This window comes from Stegodyphus dumicola, chromosome 8 (assembly GCF_044657685.1).
Source record: "Stegodyphus dumicola isolate Sdum_Otavi_A_Nest chromosome 8, ASM4465768v1".
Taxonomy (NCBI): domain Eukaryota; kingdom Metazoa; phylum Arthropoda; class Arachnida; order Araneae; family Eresidae; genus Stegodyphus; species Stegodyphus dumicola.
In genome coordinates, this window is record NC_140775.1 from 24,014,987 (window position 1) to 24,034,119 (window position 19,133).

The 19,133-nt window shown below is 31.7% G+C and overlaps 1 protein-coding gene across 5 annotated transcripts in view; it reads left to right on the plus strand.

The window, feature by feature from the left end:
• Positions 1-19,133, plus strand: part of LOC118197114 (phosphatidylinositol 3-kinase regulatory subunit gamma-like) — a 102,258-nt gene that overhangs the window by 60,576 nt on the left and 22,549 nt on the right. For 3 of the 5 annotated variants that reach the window (XM_035368601.2, XM_035368604.2, XM_035368605.2), the window contains 4 exons: positions 10,167-10,235; positions 10,443-10,476; positions 10,842-10,952; positions 13,265-13,336. In XM_035368601.2, the coding sequence (XP_035224492.1) occupies positions 10,167-10,235; positions 10,443-10,476; positions 10,842-10,952; positions 13,265-13,336 (286 nt within the window). The other 2 variants (XM_035368602.2, XM_035368603.2) reach the window with 2 other exon arrangements.

Genomic DNA, 19,133 nt, shown 5'->3' on the forward strand with positions numbered 1-19,133 from the left:
AAGTAAGTTTCATGAGTATAAGGTCATATATATATTTCATAGATTCATATAGTAAATGAAGTTCTTTATGATGATCACACGAAAGTTTATTTTGGTTGAAGTTTGTATTCATAAAGTTCATAACGATGAGTAAATCTGAAGTTCGTACTGATGAGTAGGACTTTGTATACTTCATGATAGACTATATAGATTTCGTTATGTCTTTGTTTTATTAAAAATTTGCTGAAGGCCTGTCTGTTTATGAAAGGTATAGGTGTATGTAATACACTGGTGAGCTGACATGTTGTGCCCACCTCCCCACAGATGCACATATCTGAGTTTGTAGTGGCGTGTTTTTTGAAATACACAGGGGATGGGCCATGACCTGTGATGTAACGTATCAAATGTGAATTGGTAATAAGCCGGGCTTCTTTTACGTAAGTAATGTGGTAGTAAGTCCTGCGTCCTGTGTCGCTGGTGTCCCACTCTTCCTGCCATTTCGCGTTTGCATTCAATGTCGGACACTTTTTAAGGTAGGATATTGGCCAAGGTAATGTAATATCACTGGCGTCAATATTCATGGCAGCGATCTTTCGCAAAATCTGCTTCCTCATTGCCTTTGTTTCCTGCATGAACTTTCGTCCATTCCAAACGTACGTGGAGGTGGCTGATGAGGCGCAGATCTTTCTGGATGAGAGGGAAAGTGTGACCTTGATTGAGCAATGCATGGAGTACCGAAAGGCTATCCATGATTATAGTGCTATTGAATAAATTTGTTCGACGGATGTAATAGGGGGACCGGAAAGTAATGTCGCTTTCTTACATTAAATTCACATGAATAAATTTTTAACACGTTTTTATTTTTAATCAATAATGTAATCACCCTCGTTATCAACAACCTTTTGCCATCTAGTGTGAAGATTTTCAATTCCCGGACCGATATAAAACAACTGGTTTCTGAGTAAAATATCTCAAGATGGCATTTTGCCATCTTGAGATCATGGCATATCATTTTATATTTGAGAATATTAGAAGAATGTTTTATAATTCAGTATATAAAGTAAATTAAATACGAATGAATTAATGAGATAAAGTACAATATAGTTGAAAACTGATGTCTTATTTCCTAATTGAGGGAAACAGTGATGTTACCGCATTTTGAGATCCAGATATTATTCTGAATAAGAATGTGAAAGTTTTATTCAGATAAATCAATTAGGAACTGAGTTAGAAATTATAAGTATTTTTATATTGTTGAACACAATTTGTAATCAATATTTTGAAGGCATGAAATCTTTTACCCAGTTGTTTGCTGTTCTTTATACTTGAAATTCAAGCTGATCCATTGTTGTAAAGTGAAGTATGTTTATATATATATATATGTGTATACTCAGTCTTAAGCATGACGCCAAGGCAATGACGGAAACATTAAGTTTAATATTTTGAGGCTATCAGTATCATAAAATCAAAATTAATGTGATAAAATAATATTGTATATTATATGGCATATCACAATATAAAGTTTCTTATATTAAAATGTTAAGGTTTATTTAATAAATCAATTTAGATCATTTATTTATTATATTTTTAGCATGTGCAATCTTAAGTAAGAGCATGAGCATAGAAAATTGTGTTTTTATGAATTCAAATATTAAAAATAATTATGAGAGTATTGTAAATTTGAAGATATTTCAAGAAATATAATAATTTTTTAAATGAAACCTATTTCACATGAAAGATTAAAATTTTCTCTATAAGATTATTACAAATATTGAATATTTTAAATAAGATCCTCCTCTGAAATTTTAGATAAGCTTTGAATTACATCAGTCAATATATACACAGCCTACAATAAATAGTATTTCAAAGATTTAAGCTGTAACAAATTATGTAATAAAAATTCTATGAAATTGAAGAACAGATTTTTCTCTATATGGCCATTATAAAACTGCATATATTATCAAACAATTTTTTGTAAAATTTGGTTTAAAGCTTCATACCTTTGAATTCACCCTATTTTGTATTGCTAAAATCCAATGAATTAAAAATTTCAAAGTTTGGTATTTTCTTCCGACGATTTTGCACAGGTGGTTAGTCGTATATCCTCGAAAGTCGTATTACTGGACTCCTCGCTTAGAGGGCTTTCCGATGATATAAGATTTAGTTACCCAAAGTTGTTTTTTCCGCAAGTTCTTTTTCACACATTTGAGAGCTCCAATAGCGTCTTACACTTTGAAACTTTACAAATGAATCGCTTACTAGATCACAATAATTCATGAACGAAAAAAATTACGGTATTACTTTTAAGCCGCACCTATTATTCAGATTTTTAAGATATAAAATTAGGGCGCATTGTAAATTCGAAGCGAATATCTTAACGTTATATTTCTGCTGATTTCTCACTCCCGAATGATTGGATCTTAAAAAGCTAAATGATTTTGTTGTAGATATTTTTTTACTTTTTATTGTAAAATCGTATGTATTTTTTACAATACTTTTTCAGTTTTGAAACTCTTCTAGGCTTAAATTCGGAGTATATGGCATTTAACTCGGAGATTCAGTGCCTCAAAGCGGAGCCTGGAGATTTTCAAAACCGGAGTTTCCGGATATTTAAAAAGTAGCAATCGTGCCTTTGGGTTTCATAAAATAGAAATTAAAGAGTGATAAACACCGTGTTTAACTCGATCCGGGCGAACGGACTGGCTGCATGGACTTTCGCGTGGATAAGCCAGTTTCCCATAGAAAGTACTTCACGGAAGCGTTCCTCCTCTTAACAGATAGCCCTCGCGTTGTTCCTCATAATCAAGTAAAACAAACAGTATTTTAGGATTAATTTTAAGAAAGAAAAATGTAGTTGAACATTTGATGAAAGCAGCAGTAATTCTAATTAGAAGCTAAGGTAAGCTGCCTAACTAAGCGTAGTATTTTACTATGCTGTAGGAAAAGTTAGTCGTTTATAATTAATGATTATTCCTACTAATAATCAGTATAGCGACACAGGCCTATACGACCGCTCAAACGTGGAAGTAGTTAGTGACTCGGAATGCCGTACCGAAGGACCCGGGTTCGAATACCGGAGAAAGCGTGGATGTAAACTGTCTATCCTTCCATTGGAGGCAACCAGAGCCAGATTTAGATAAAGGCCCAAGCTATTTGAGTTATGGGGCCCTTTATAAGTTTGTCATATTGTATTTTAATCTTTTGAGGAGCCTATAGCTTGTGTGCTTATATGTAAATCCTGCACTGGAGGCAACAGGGCCCACTTAATATGTACTTCCATAATAAAGTGACCACCGCTTCCATTCTTAGTAGTTGCTAATCCCATGATGGTTAGTGCGCCTTATCCGGGGGGGAGAGAATAGTACATGCCTGAAATGAAATAGCTCAACTAGACTTAATTATTATAATTAGGGGTAGGTATGCAGTTTATATATATTCTCTTAATTTAGTAATGAAGTAATGTAATTCTTCTGTGTAATATGATGATAAAATTTTCCACTCATTCAGCAATTTCATTTCTTATTTTTAGTAAATATGGTATGCGTTTGTGTATTATAAAAGTAAAATCGCCTGAGATAAAAAGCGTTAAGAGTATTTAACTATTAAAAACTGCAGTGCATCTGTGTATAGTGGTCATTCGATTATCACTTCATTTAAAGTGAATGATAATCTTATTACCAAAACAGAGCTCGGACGTTCTTGGCAGTTTTACTTGAAAATTAATTAATTTTCAGTTTCCTACTTTATTTCGAGTATTTGCCGCTTAATTTGTGCATATTTGAGTTATTTGTAATAATCGAGATATTTAACTCATTTTTATGTAATTTTAGTATTTCGTATTCTGAAGAATAGCTAATGGCCTTAAAACGTTAATATTCGAGAACCATGCTGGTATCATTCCTCTTCAAGTCCCATTATAGTAACTGGTAGATAGAACGCGGGAATATCACTTCCTTCTTCCACCCCACCCCCTCCTCACTCGGATAACACTGTCAGATCAAAGAACAAAATGCTGTAATAATCAGTGATGAAAGCGGTTTACGAGTTCAGATGTAAAATGGCTGGTAGCTAAAAATGTGATTACGTTATTAGCAATACACGCCCCATAGCAATAATCTTATGACAAACCGCTTAGCGTTAAATGAAGGTAAGGTGCAAATGAAAGTATAGAATGCGTTTGTTGACATGCATGACTAAAGCATTTTATCTAAATTTCGGACCGAGCAAGAAGTTAATTAATAGGCATCCTTTTTACATTGCTTGTGACTGTTTTAAGAATAGCTTGATTTTCATGAAAAGCGATGTAGAAACTATCTTAATGTAATCAGAGACGTTGAAAAGTAGTTAAGGTTTTTAAACCAGTAAATATTAAAATTAAAAGCTTGTGCTATCTGACTTTTCTAATAAGATCTAGAATACCAGAAACTTTATTGTTTTGATATCAGAATTTTGCATACAGCGTAATCGAAGATGATACCCCAGCTTTTCGTATTTCCGAGAACGAGTGGTATGAAAGGCAAGAACTGTATTCCAGTTGTTAAACGGAAAGGAAAATGGCGTTCTTCAGAATCGATTTACTATAATTATGAATGTGAATGGAGGGGGTGGTAAATAAATCAAAACAGTTATAGAGTGAAGTTTACTACATTTCTTGAAACTTTCTTATATAGGGTTACCGTGTTTAGGAAAGAAAATTCAAGATGCTGTATGAAAAATAAATTGTAACGTTAGAAGGTAACCTAAAGCTCTGCAAGATAAAGTTTGAATAAAGCTTAAAGGAAACGTTTAACCAAGCGAATTGATTAACAAAATATTTAAATATTGAATACATTCTGCAGCATGTTGTTGCTGTTATGAAGATGGCGGTTACAAGCGAGCGAACGGTAAAATCGCTGAATGCTGGTAGTCCCAGTTCAAATTCCTGAAAACGGGCAAGATTCATGGGAGCTTTCTGTGTTTTTCTTACGTGTGGTTGAATATGTGCCAGTTTTCCTTTAAGAAAAAAAAAAAAAAAAAAAAAACTTCCACCAATACTTCCGTTAAACAGGTAAGCCTCGGGTGCCGTAATCCTGTTTCTTGTAAGGGATGTGAGTTATTTGAAATTATGGTTATAAATTTGCTCACAGTTGATCCCAGTTAATTGATCTTATACGGAAATATTTTCATTTTAGTAAAAGCATTACTCAATGAGTAATATTTTTGTTGTGACGCACATTACTTATTAAAATATTACCGTGTTAAATCATTATTGAAATATGTATATTTTAAGGGAGTTGCATTGCATGAAATGTTTTATTCTGTTCAATTTTCTATGGCCTTTGTGCTCTTTCTGTAAATAAATAATTGTTCTTCAACTTTTGTAATCTCTGATTTAAAAATTATGGACCTTTTTCGAATACTGAGTGAAATTTCGGACACAGTCTTGAAGCCAGGATTATCCAAATCAGTCTCAGATGTCTGATAACCCTATGCGTGATCTTAGCAACAAATAACCAATCTTGCATTTTGTGATGTATGCCGAGATCCTTTCACCCTGTTATAGTTTACAAATATACGTTCAATCGAAAATTTCAGCATTCGTTTCTTAACCCTACGTTAGGTGCATACGTTTGTGTTGAACAGTTAACCTAACTATTAAACCTATTAAAATGTATCTAGAATAAGGAAAATCATTTTTTGATTCTGCCGCCGCAATAAATACCAACAGTTAAATACTACTGAAACACAGGTGATGCCGCTTGCTGCTACCAACACAGCTAACTGGAAAGGTGCGACTCAAAATCAACACACAGCGTTGCAAACTTGCAACAAATATCACTGGGGGGCACCTGTGATCCACACAGTTTATATAGGGTTAACTAGGAATTTACAAATCAGCTCTGTTGGGATGCGATCCATCGTTCCCAACTTCGAAATATGCGAAGGACATAAAAACCGAAGTATAAAAGTATTTACTCAAAGGATAACAGTTTCTCAGAAACTCATGTATCTAAGAGTGCTCAAGTGTAAAATGAGAGGTGGTGACATTCATTGAAAATGCTAATTTACTAATAAATTTAGTAATATTACTAATAAAATACTAATAAATTTACTAAGCAGTTCAAAAATTTGCTGTTTTCAGTTTAAACTCGATGAAATTACTTCAAGAACGACTTGAAATATTACTTAGTGCATGTCGATGCAAAATAATATAGTTGCTTGGAATTTAATAATCAAGAAATTAATCAGTTTTAATGAGTTATGAAATTCGTGCATTGAGAAAAGTGTAGGGTTTGTGCTTGGTTGAATTTTTCTTTGATATATTCATTTGTAGCTATTTTGTAGCTTAGAACTTCTTTCAATTCTGAAATACAGTTCCCCCCCCCCAATATGTTGTAGTCTGTACGGTGGGGGAGGGGAGCTTACTATTAATTATTTTGCTCACAAAACAGTAAACGAAATGTGTATTAATGTGCACCTTAATAGCATTATGTTTTTACTAAAAAGCTCTCACTTTTTTTTAATTCTGTAATTTCCACGTTACATAGAAAAAAAGAAAATGTTTAATTGCTGCAATTAAGTAGGTGTAAACAATTTCTTACATGCAATTTTATCACAATTTTTCCAAATTGTTCATTCAAATTCCTTAGCAGTGCGCGGAAGCGTTTGAAATATCGTTTACTTACGAATGTACTTGCTGCTGTCTGAGGCGAATATGTTCAACACTGCAGAGTAAAAAATTGAGCTGAAGAGTTTAATGAATGTATGATAATTGTAACTAGGCGCGCCCATGGACTTTCAGTTGGCCCATCCGTGACCCTGTGCTGCTTCCATTGAGGCGAATATGTTCAACACTGCAGAGTAAAAAATTGAGCTGAAGAGTTTAATGAATGTATGATAATTGTAACTAGGCGCGCTCATGGGCTTTCAGTTGGCCCATCCGTGACCCTGTGCTGCTTCCATGTTTTTATTTGAGTTGAAAGAGTGTAACTTGGCCTTGTAGACGCCGCACTGCAATGTCATTTTCTGGCAAAGTCAATTTTACCGAAACGATGACTTCTACGTAAACGACATTCTATTTTTATAGGATATCCATATTCAAAGATTCGGTATATGTAAAGCGATGGTGGATATTGTGTATAGTCATTACTAGATATTCTCTCGTATCTGAATAAATTGATATTTCGCAAATTGCAATCCCGCCGGAAAAGAATAAAATAAAATTCCGGTCTTGCGGCGTACAATCGAGAACTCATTTTGGGAACAGGAGTTCAACTTAAATTCCTCTCACGTATAGGCAACACGTGACCTTGCGCAGGATAGCCATGCTGCATATCAATATTCCGGTTCAAACTGGTCTGGCCTGGCTACTGCCTTTTATTATTTTATTAGTTATTTTCTTCTTTATATCGTTAAATTTGTCAGGTCATTTTTCTATCTGTGGTGATTCAGAAGAAAAAACAAAGTGAGAGAGATTTTAAATTTAAGGCGCCAAGAAGTTATACGCAAGAACTTGTTTTCCTCTGTACGAGAAAATCCGTCTTTATTGCGCAACTTCAAAAACTAGCAATAATTTGAATTAAAACCATATGTTATATGAATTTCCAATAGAATTATGTTAGTCCTAATGCCTGCAAACGACTTCGTTTTGTTGTGTATATCTGTTTCATATACAGAAGAAATTACTATGTGTCATTTTATCAACTGCAAGTGATTAAAGATGCTAAGAGGGTGGTAATAAAGTAGATCATGTGCAAGTGAAGTTTTATCAAATAAACAAATGGCGAGTTTTCTCTCATGATGAAATAGGATTTTTTTGGGGGGGGGGAGAGGAGTATGCCCGATTTTTTTTTTTTTTTTTTTTTTTTAAAGGTTCGGCATACAGTATAATACCATTGAATTGTCATGGCGGAAAGTAGAATCTTTTACCAGTGAATGCAAAAAAAGTCACTTTGATTCTTTTGTCAGTTGTAGATTTCCCGAAAAGTAAATAAACTGTTAAAAACAGAAGCATCAAAGCTGCCAATAAATTGTTCTAAAAAAAAATCGTAAGTAACGTCATGCAGTTCATACCGAGTTAATTTTTGCCATTTTGCGAAAAGATTGATCAATTGACTTTATCTCTATATACAGTATATCTTATTGACTGTATACTGTTCGTTTCCATCATGCTTTTTTTTTAACTTAATCAGTGAAATGTTAACAATATTGAATGAAAATGAAATATTAGTTTAACAGTTTTAAAAAAGGTAATTTTAATACGAATTTTTAAAAATATTTTGCGGTTGCATATGCATATTTTCTTCTCGAAATAACCTCACCCGTAGTGGTTCTGATAAGTGGGGCTCCTGTGTAGCTGCTAGATCACGTGTACAATAGAATTTTGCTTGCAGCAACCATTTAATGAGTTTGTAGTATATTCCGAAATGTTGAATTCTTGTGATCATTAAGAAAATTTTTAAGTGACTACTATTTAGAAATGTGAATTTGGCATTCATGCCTTGCCGAATTTATTAATTGTTGAAACTTGGCCCACTGAGGACTTATAAATAGGTGATTATTTTGAAATCGGGACAGAGCAGATGGAGAATTCTTATCTTGTATTTAAAGATAAGTTCACTTGTAACAGAAGTGTTGCTTGCTGCTACTTCCATTTCATTCATCATATTTAAATGAGAATGAAAGTATGAAACAGAATTTTCTAACATAAATATAAGTCGCAATGATTTAAAACAACGCATTTCCTTAGAATTGTCATGGCAGCAGAGTTTAATGAAGTGTAAGAAACGTTATTCTCTGAAGTGTGGCGAGTCAGTATGTGTGAGATACTCTCATACACTGGAGTTGTCGATTCATGCCCTAAATAAAGACAGGTTTGGAATTCAGTGTTCGGAGAACAGGAACAGAGTCTAGAACGCCAAAAAATGAAACTAATCTCCTACAAGACCTCCAGATATTCTCCCCTTGGCGTCTTCTGTGAATTTACGATTGTCAGCATTCCCTGTTAAAACTGCTGTCACTTTCTTGTAACATGCCTTTAATACGTCATCGTAGTGAACTTATAACGTTCCTTCAGTCGGCAACTCGTCAATCGCCGCTGTAGTTATTTGAATGTTCCCTTCTTAAGAATTTGGGGATAAAAAAGCAGTTTTATCTCCCGATAGATTTATGCTAGCGTTCATCAGTGGTGGGAGGGGAGAAAGGCCTAACTGGCGTGCAACGTCCAAGGACAGGCTGTATCGCAGTCCGTTGATTTGTGAAAGCTTTTCTTAAAGGGCTTTATCGCTGTGGCAGTGAACTTTGACACTCGCTATCTTGGTCACTTGCGAGTAGCAAATGGGTCGCATCCCGTTACCTGATCCTTTCAATCCTTTATGGCTCGGCGACCACTTGCCAAAGTGCCGTGGAAGTATAAAACAGCTTCTTCCTCGCCATTCCAATTTTCCAGTGGGCTTTGTTCCTCGGAAGGTCCGTCAAAGTGAATATGTAGTTTTTAAGTGGCTTACAATTAATCTTGAGTGGACCTCCTGATAATAATTCCATGATAACGGTCACGCCGAATGATGTTATAGCGCTGTTGTACTTGGTGAATTAATTGTGATTTATGTGTGTAACCCTTTGAAAGTGCATGCCTTTTGTGAATTTTAAAGATGAGAACACTTCCCACTTTTTGCTTACTTTGATGGATGTTTTACTCTGTGCATTTAGGTAGAGGTATTATATATAGGAATTAAGTTTGTGATTTAAAATTTGCATCTCTTGATGATCAAACTTTTGGATTAAATTAATTTTGACATGCGTTAGTAACATTTTAATGAGCAGTTTTCACAGTTACGATTTTTTTTTTTAAATTGTCTGAAAAAAATTTGTTGAATTGAAGAATATTATTTCAAGCTGTATGCCAATAGCTTTATTGATTTTTTTTTTTTTTTTAAGTTTTAATTTTAAAAAGTTTTATTAAAATTTGCAGTGAGTTTTTATAATGAAATAAAAATATAATTTGGATATTGTAATTTCCGTTTTTGGAAAGCTTAAATTTATGGAATCCATATTCATTTATTAGTAGTTAATGAGCTAGAATTAATAGTTTATAGCTTTTATATTTCAGTTTTAAGTCATTGTTTAGAATGTACTCATTTACTGATACTTCATATGTCTTGATATCTCTATATTTTGTCTTTGCATGAAAAGTTCTATTTTCATTACAGAAAATGGGCATTAAAGAAGAATTTTATCAGAAAGTAATTTCTGCTGGGGCTGACCATCTGGGATGTGCTGTAAGTAAGCTGTTTCCAAACTTTTGTTTTTTCTGATTTCTAGTTAAAAATGTATATTTTCATGAACATTTGAATACATGCATTCTTTGTTTATTTTTATTTGAAAGCTTAAGTAATTTTCGAAATTGGGTTAAATTGTATTTCATGTCTGTGATATAAAATTGTTGATTTTTCTCTGCTTTTAATGTACTTTTTTTTTTCATTTAGAATCCATTGCAAGGAAATTTGTTAAAAGAAGAAAGTAAGTATGCCTAGATAATTAAACATGTATTTAATATTTCTTGTAACTTAGTACAGAAGCAATATTTTATGTTGCATCTCTATATTAGCGTAAGCAGTGTTGTGTAGATTGCTTGAAAGAAGCGTAGCTAAGGTTTTTAGCACTCGGGGACAGCTATAGATTTTGCGCCCCTTTCTGTGTTCCCAAAATGAAAAACATTTCATTCTCAAATTTGTAGCATCAATTTAACGTCTCTGGATGCTGTGCCCGGGGGCAAATGTTCCCCTTTTGCCCCACTCTAGCTATGCCACTGTTGCTTGATTGACTGTGTTAACTGTCACTTTTGGTCATTAAAAAAAATAAAATATATGTATATATATTTTCAGGTATATCAACCAGTAGCAAGCACTTTGAAAGTGGCATTTCATCCTTCCTGCACTGTGAAAAGTGTCATTTTTATCTTCACAATTTAATGCAGAAAAGTCAAATGTGCCAAGGTAAGGAAGGACCGTTATTTTAATATCAAGTGAGTGTCATTGAAAATATAATGGTTCAATACGTATGTTGTATGAGGTGATTATATGTTAATGACAACATTTGTCAATTATTTACGAAGTTATACACAAATTTACAACTTTGTTACAAATATGTCAGGTCATATTGTTTTCAACGAAATCTGCGTCGGTAGGAACACTTTTCAGGAATACATACAAAGAAATATATGACAGTATATCTCGAGGAAAACTAATGTATAATTAAGAAACCTGAAATTAACTTGCTTCAATAGTTTCTTATCACTCTTCTGAAAGAATGGCAAGGCAGATGGAAAATTAGGAATAAGTTTACACATCTTGCATATACTGTTGATTAATTACAAAATAATTCATATATCTAAGAATAGGTCTTTTTTCCATTATTATTATTATTTTTTTTTAATTTTAGAAATATAGTTCTGCATTATTTATAATCATTTCTGAAAAATTGCATTTATGTAACACTTCCTTACATTTATGTTGGTCTTCCTATGATAAAGATGTATAGAGATGATTAAAATATGCTGTCTGAAATTTTCTTCTTGAATAAGCATTATATAATTTTACAGTTTATGTATTTATGTTGTGTGCATAATATATGTTAGAATAGATGTTGGAAATCAATATTGGCTTTAGAAATAATCTTAGCAAAATGGTTTGTTTTATGTGAATAGGGCAAAGCTTCAGGGCTATTTGCCTAAGGAGAGGGATGCCTTCATGGAGGACTTTTCTAAGAGAAACTGGTTCATATACATACACATTACACATGAGGAAAACCACGAAAACACCCATGTAGCCAGCCCGTTCGCGGGATTCGAACCTTGGACTGAACTATCAGTGTTCAGTGGCTTGACCGCTAATGGGCCCTTAGTAAAATATATCTAACAATTTTTTTTGCACTGTGTCTTTAATTTATCTCGCATGCACTGGCTCACATGCCATTAGATTTTTAATTTATCTCTCATCCAACCTTAAAACTAGGTAATTCATAGTATGTTATCATTTGATAAAGCACTCAAGCAATCTCCAGTTTATCTTTCAAGTTTTATTAGTCTTAAATCATTTAAAAACTAATAATTTAAATTTTTTTAATAGTGTACCTAATTCACATGACTTAAAGTATGTTTAATTTATTATACATTCATCTGATGGTTTAGTTTTTATGGGCATTTACAATCAAACATAAAGTTACAACAGACAAAATTGCTGTAGATTGTTTTCTGCTTTAAGAGTTTCTTCAGTTAAAGAACAGAATTTTTGTTTCACCTCCAATTTATAATTTTTTATTTTGCTGCTTAAATATGTAATTCAGATATCATTAATATTCCATACTTAAAAATTGATTCAGTGAATTTGTATGTATACATTCCAGATATTTTATTTTAATTTTATTGTAAAAACAGCATTTCCATTTTTTTTTATATTATTCTCCATTTATGGCTACTGTTTGAGTAATGCGCATTTTCTGTCATTGCAGAAATATATGTTGTGTCACAATGAAACTTAGTTATATTCCAATACTTTTAATTCAACAGTAAATTAAAATAGGCAAAATTCAGCCTTAAAGTATGTTGTTTTTATAGAAAAATTCAATTTTTTCTTGTAAAACTCGTGAAGAGTTTATTTAATACTTTTATAAAATTGCTTAATATTGTGAATTGTAATAATAAATAACAAATAATTTGAAGACAGTTAAGTAGTTGAAATCAATATTAGATTTAAAACAGTCTTGAAATATTATGCTTAATCTTTTTCATTATTCACCGATTTACTATTATTGTTATTAATGTATGAGAACCCCCAACCTTCATTTTAGTTTTGACTAAAATTGCCCATGGGATTGGTATCTAAAGCTGTTGTATTAGTCTTTAACCTAGTATCAACATCATGAAAGAGCTTAGGATCTACGAGTTGCCTCTGTTTTTGTAAAGACACTACAATCACAAATGTTTACATTATATCTAGTGTTAAGGTTTGAACCAAATCATTATGATGGTCATTCAGCCTTTGCTAACTGCCGTAAAATCCAGAGCAACATGTTTTGATATTATTGAAGCTTGTTGGCAGGACATTGCTGTAATTATATATGAGAGACACCTTTTTATGAGTATTTGAATATATTACACTGCCCCTCCCAAAAATGTGTTTGATGACTTCTAGGCAACTAAGTTGTTTCATCTGCATTTTTAAGTAATAGTGAATCATTATGTTCATATTCTTAATTTTTGGAGAATGTTTTGTGACTTTAGATTGATTGTATATTTCTTTATTTCCAGTTTGTGGACACTCTTCCCACACCCCATGCAGTTATGGTGTTCTTTCTCAGTCAGTAAACAAGCTGGATGCTGGTGAGTACCTCTTATTGAATACATTAAAAAGCATCAGGAATTATGTAATGTAATGTAAACAAATGCCATACTAGTTTATGCATTATTTCTTCAAAACATTACTTATTCCTACCACTTGTTGAATGCATTTCAAGATAACTTTTTCTAAAATGAACATCCATTATATTGGGTAGTTTGAGTCATGTGTGGAGGTACTCACCAAAAGATAAAATATTGTTGAATGGTGATGATTGATTTGCTTTTTTGATTTACTCAGTTCAGAGCTCTTCTCCGTTAATGCTGAATTATATGATATTGGTTTATTAATACTGTTATATTAAACTTGTAAATTAAGGGGGACGTATGTAGAAAATAATGTAGGGATGCTATGTAGAATAAATTAGAAAAACCATTTAGCTTACTCTTACTTTTATGTAAAAAAGGAAAAATAATAGAAACCCTACATTGAAAATTTTTCTTTAAAAACACTCGCTGCTTATTAATTTCATGCATTGAAAGAAACTTGGTTTCTTAATTTTCTGTTCTGCTTAAACTCTTCAACTTTATAAAATAAATAAATCATTATATTAACCCTAAATTGTTACCTAATTGTTTTAACTTGTTTACAGGATTAGATTGAAAAAAATAATCAAACCAGTTATGTAGCTCAGCACAGAATATATGGCATTGAAAACATCTTTTGTTAATACAAGAATGCTGAAAATGCCTTTAAAAATAAATATCATTACGCTACATTAAAATATAAATTAATTTTATATTTTCTCAATTAAGTATATTATTAATAAGTAAATCTGATTAAAATACTTGAAAAAGGGTATTGTGCTAAAGTTCCTCAATTTGGTTATGCAGTTACAGGCTGATTATATGTGAAAGATAGATAGATATCTTACACTTTGTTGAACAGCATCACTCAGTGAGCATCATCACTATTTGTAAGGTTAAAAAAAAATGTGGGAAATGAAATTTAAAAAAAAAATTCTGAAGCTTACATATTTTATGCAATAGCTGCATTTGGCAATTTTTATGGATGATGAAAAATCCAAGGTAATTTGGGAAGACTCCATCAAAATGTTACTAATGCCAAAATATTACAAAAATCTATATAATAAATTTTGTTCATTATTTTCAGAAACACATTTTGCTTATCACAATATTGTTCTAATGTAATCTGCCTACTTAATATTTTGCTTAATCATTTATTTCCTTTACAAAAATAGTCTGGACTATGTAAAAATGAATCAGTCATCTTATTTACTATCAAACATGTATCGTACCTTTCCATTTCTTTTGTTTTTGATTGTCAGCATCATCTTCATTAATTTTTAAGCGAGTTTTTAAATTTAAGGTGTTTATTTTTTGTTTTGCAGATCTATTAAGATTATTGAATCATCTTAATTTAAGGTTGTACTTAAGATTTTCAAAATTTAAAATTAAAAAAGGAAAACAAAAATCACAGGCAAACATGCATAGAATAATCACTTTTGAAATAAGTGTAACCAAGGATTGCATATTGCATTAGTAGTATTCCAGAGAGGATTAACTACTGTTTTCTTTAAAAGTAGTTTTGCTGATGTAGTTAGAATTGAGAGTTAGTTTAATATGTGAAATATTTTAATTTTATAACACAATTAGACATTTTGCTAGTCACTTAAATAGAGCTTAAATTGCGCCCGAGGCAACCAGAGCTTGGCTCCGATACTTCTTAGTTTTTGGGATAAATCATAATTCTAGCCTGAACACACCAAAGTGCTAACTAAGAAGGCTCTGGCACTTCTATGCAACTGAACAACAATTTCAAAAGAAATTTTATTTTTAGTTATAAAATTATACTAAAAATCCTATCTTTTGAATGCCTCTCTTTCTCTTGGAAACAAACCTTTGAACGGTTGAGATTTCTAAAAGAGGAAAAGCCCACACCCATATGTTTATTCTTTAGAAAGTACAATGACTTTATGATAGTGGGTAAAGTCTTCCTTGAAACACTAGTATCTTTCAGCAGAAAAGAGCATCTATAGACTTTTTGGAATGATGTAACCAAAGATGGAAAATGAAAATTTTCACTTAGATTTGCAGCTAATCAAATGTTTGCAGCTAAACATTTGATTCTGGGAAAATTTGTTTCCCTGGCTCATTCTGCTTGACAGCTAGAATTAGATGGTCAGAAAATGTTGGAATCTTCTCTATTTGTTTTCATACCTATAAAACATCCTTAAATTTTCTTTACATTCTGTTACTGTTTATAGCATTCTCTATAGTCTCTCATTGATGCTTTAAACATTTTAAAGTTATTTACTGGTGTGCTGAGAAAAGAATGGTCTTTATTTCTGGCATTCCCCAATCATATTCAAGGTTTAAATTCTATCGGAGACTGGTTAAGCTATTTTTTAGATTTTGTGTTAAATTTTAATTTCATTAGAAATCTAAAATAAGTCAAGATCTAGTACTTCATTTTATTATTTACCATTTATTTAATAATTTGTATGTATCTCTTTATACTTTATGAAATTTTAATTATTTGAATAGTTAATTATTAATTTGTTCAAACATTTATGATTTTATTATATTAGTCATTTTATTTATGTATTCGTTTTTGTTCCTGACTCCACCACTTCTAATTTTACAAATTAAGACTCTGCACTTAAATGCATATTCATTGGTCTCGGTTAAGGGGTGGATATCTTAGGTAGTAATATTATAACTATAAATTCTGTTGTCTGTCTATGTTCTCAGAAATATTGGTCACTTTCAGATATGGTCATAATAGGAAGTTATTTGCTATGAAAGTTCTCTGTATTTTTGAAATATTGTGCAATCAGCTGCAGTTTTTGAATTTTCTGCATTGGGAACAAAAGCAGTATCTTTTAGAAGTTCTTCACATTTTTATAAATATATTGGTTAGTTGTGTTTGAGGTTAATTCAATGACTATATAAGGGTAACATGTCTAAAACTTTTCCTTTGTGTACATAAGTAAATAGCCCTTGTAAAGTTTACTGTAATTAATGTAATTATTCTACCTTCCATTAGCTAAATAGATAAAATAAGTATCTTTGTGGTTATGTATACTAGGTAAAATGTTTCTGTAATATGTAAGGCCATTCCCAACAATTTTCAATTTGAGGTGTTCTAATAGAATAGATGAAGTAATAGCAAGCAAGTGATAATGTTATAAAATTGTTTCCTAATTTTTGTACTTTTTAAGCCAATGTAATTTTCCTGTAGATAATGATTTTATAGAGTTAGTATGCATTTGAAAGTTTCAAAATTTGTACAAAAGTTATCTGAACTGTAGAAATTTTAATTGGTAATTCTGTTGTGATGACATAGGATAAATGAAGTATTTCAAAGAATTAATTTTTTTATTTTGGTATATAAATTCTTAAAAGAATAAAAGTAGTGAGGGGGAACAGCTAGAATGTAAATAATACAAATAATGTATAAAATTTAGAGGAAAAAGGCTTTTTTTAAAGTAGGTGTTATATAATTATTTGTATATTTTTTGTTTTTAATGATTTAAATATTTACCAGTTATTCCGGCGCATAATGCACACTTTTAATAATAAAATAACATCAAAATTTACGGGTGCGTATTATGTGCTGGGTATAAAAATGCTAGGTTAAAATTAAAGAAAAAAATAAGCATACAAAAATTAATTTTTATATGTACCTAGATGCTATTTATTTAAAAGAAATGACATAACTTACAAACTTGAAAATTTTCATTATCGGATAACATGAAAAGTTTATCTTGTTTACGTCATTTGGCACATTATCGAATTCTGTTTCATATTCAACATCATTGTTATTCTGATCTATAAATAAATAATCATCATCAGTTCAGTCTTTCACCAACACTAGACATCCTTGCTACTATTTCCATTTTCTTTTGGAAACTGAACGACTTTGCGTTTGAAACCAGTACTGAGTTTTTTTCGTTTGGCAGGAGCCATATTTACTACTAAAAGGAACCTTAGGTCAACTCTGTTTCAACTAAAATAAATGCCATTTACGAAAACATTTTAATGTTCACTTCAAAATCACAGCTTTAAGTGACTACAAAAAGAGAAAAAAAATCTGACCCCTAATTTCACAAATTTATTTGGGTTGGAAGGGCATTCTGAGCAGAGGCGTAGCTAGAGGGGGGCACCTGTCCCCGGGCGCAGAATCCAAGGGGCGCCAAACTGATGTTACCACGTTTTAGAATTAAATGTTTTCCATCCTTGGCAAGCAGTAGGGGGCGTGAAATCTTCAGTTGTCCCTGGGCGCTGAAAACCCTAGCTACGACTCTGATTCTGAGCCTAAATTCTGTCCACATTTTCTGGAAACCCTAAGATAACATTCTTGCACACATCAGCATTGAATATAACCCACCATTCTTTACAGACTTACTTACTCCATCAAGCATTTTCTTTCTCCCCATATACATACTGTTCCCTTTATCGCTTACCAATTCCGTATACAATTGTTCAAATGAGTAGGTAAAATCTTTGAATGAATTAATTTCAACAGATAAGAGCCATCGCACATGTACCTTTTAGGTTTCTTTCAAAAAAAAAGCATGCACATTATATGCCAAATATACTTGAAAATTAATAAATCTAGTCTGAAATTATAGATGTGCGTTATATGCCAGAATATACAGTATATGACGAAGAAATGCATATTAAATGACTAAACTTCAGAAAACTTTCTTCTGTCACTTTATTTACAGTAATGTTCTAGCTGTAACATTTTATCAGTGTTTAAATAAAATAGAAAAATAAATTCCAACTAAAGGAAATATCAAATGATAAACATTTTCTCTGTTAAATGTCCTTTATTCTCACATTTTTTCCCTCACTTTTTTAATTTCTTACCTGATTCAGATCTGTCCTGTTTTAGGTATTCTCTTTCTCTTTGTTATTCATAGGCTCATATTTTGCATATAATAGCTCATATTTACTAAAGCATAAATATGACCCAGTTTCCTTCATAAATTCATTTTTACCTTTAGACAAATAACCCTCTTCTGTTTTACCACATTGAGTTAAACAAATTTTTTCCATTTCTGATCGCAAAGGGATCAATACCATGCTTGTTTATATTGTGACCTATTTGAACAGTGTACTATTGTGCATATTATTGCTTTTTAACCCTATGAATGTCTGATGTAATATTTTTGGGTTTTACTATGAAATGGATTTGTTATTAAATTATGTGATATTTAGCATAGGAACTTGGAAACAGGTTTCTAATACCTTCATAGTGTGTCTCTTGATTATACAGTGGCCTTGAGACCACTTGTTACCATGCGATGAATTTTGATGAGATCATTCAAGGCTAGCTTTTTCATGGCACTATGCTTTTTATTTTCTTCATATTAATATTCCAGACTGGTTTTTATTGTGATAGCTGAAGTCTTTTATTCCTTAATGAAGTTGGATTAGTCTTCCATTTTATCTTATTTTAGTTCTAATGTTGCATTAATCTAAGATTGAAAATAATCAGTTTTAAGAATGGATAAATGTCACTTGTTTTATCTTCTAAGAAGGAAATTCTGACTCGCTTGCGTATTTATGTAAAAACGAGTATAATCTATTAAAGAATAAAAATATAATGTCGAGATGCATATAACTTCAGCAAATAACCCTCTTCTGTTTTACCACATTGAGTATGGTTGTAAGAATTATCTCCATACAATATAAGATTGAACAGAATTCTTCAGAATTTTGTGAAACTCTTACAGTATAGTGTACAACTGTAATATGTCGTGTTTCAGCCTGCATATGAAAGAACAAATGGTTAAAAAAAATCAGTTTG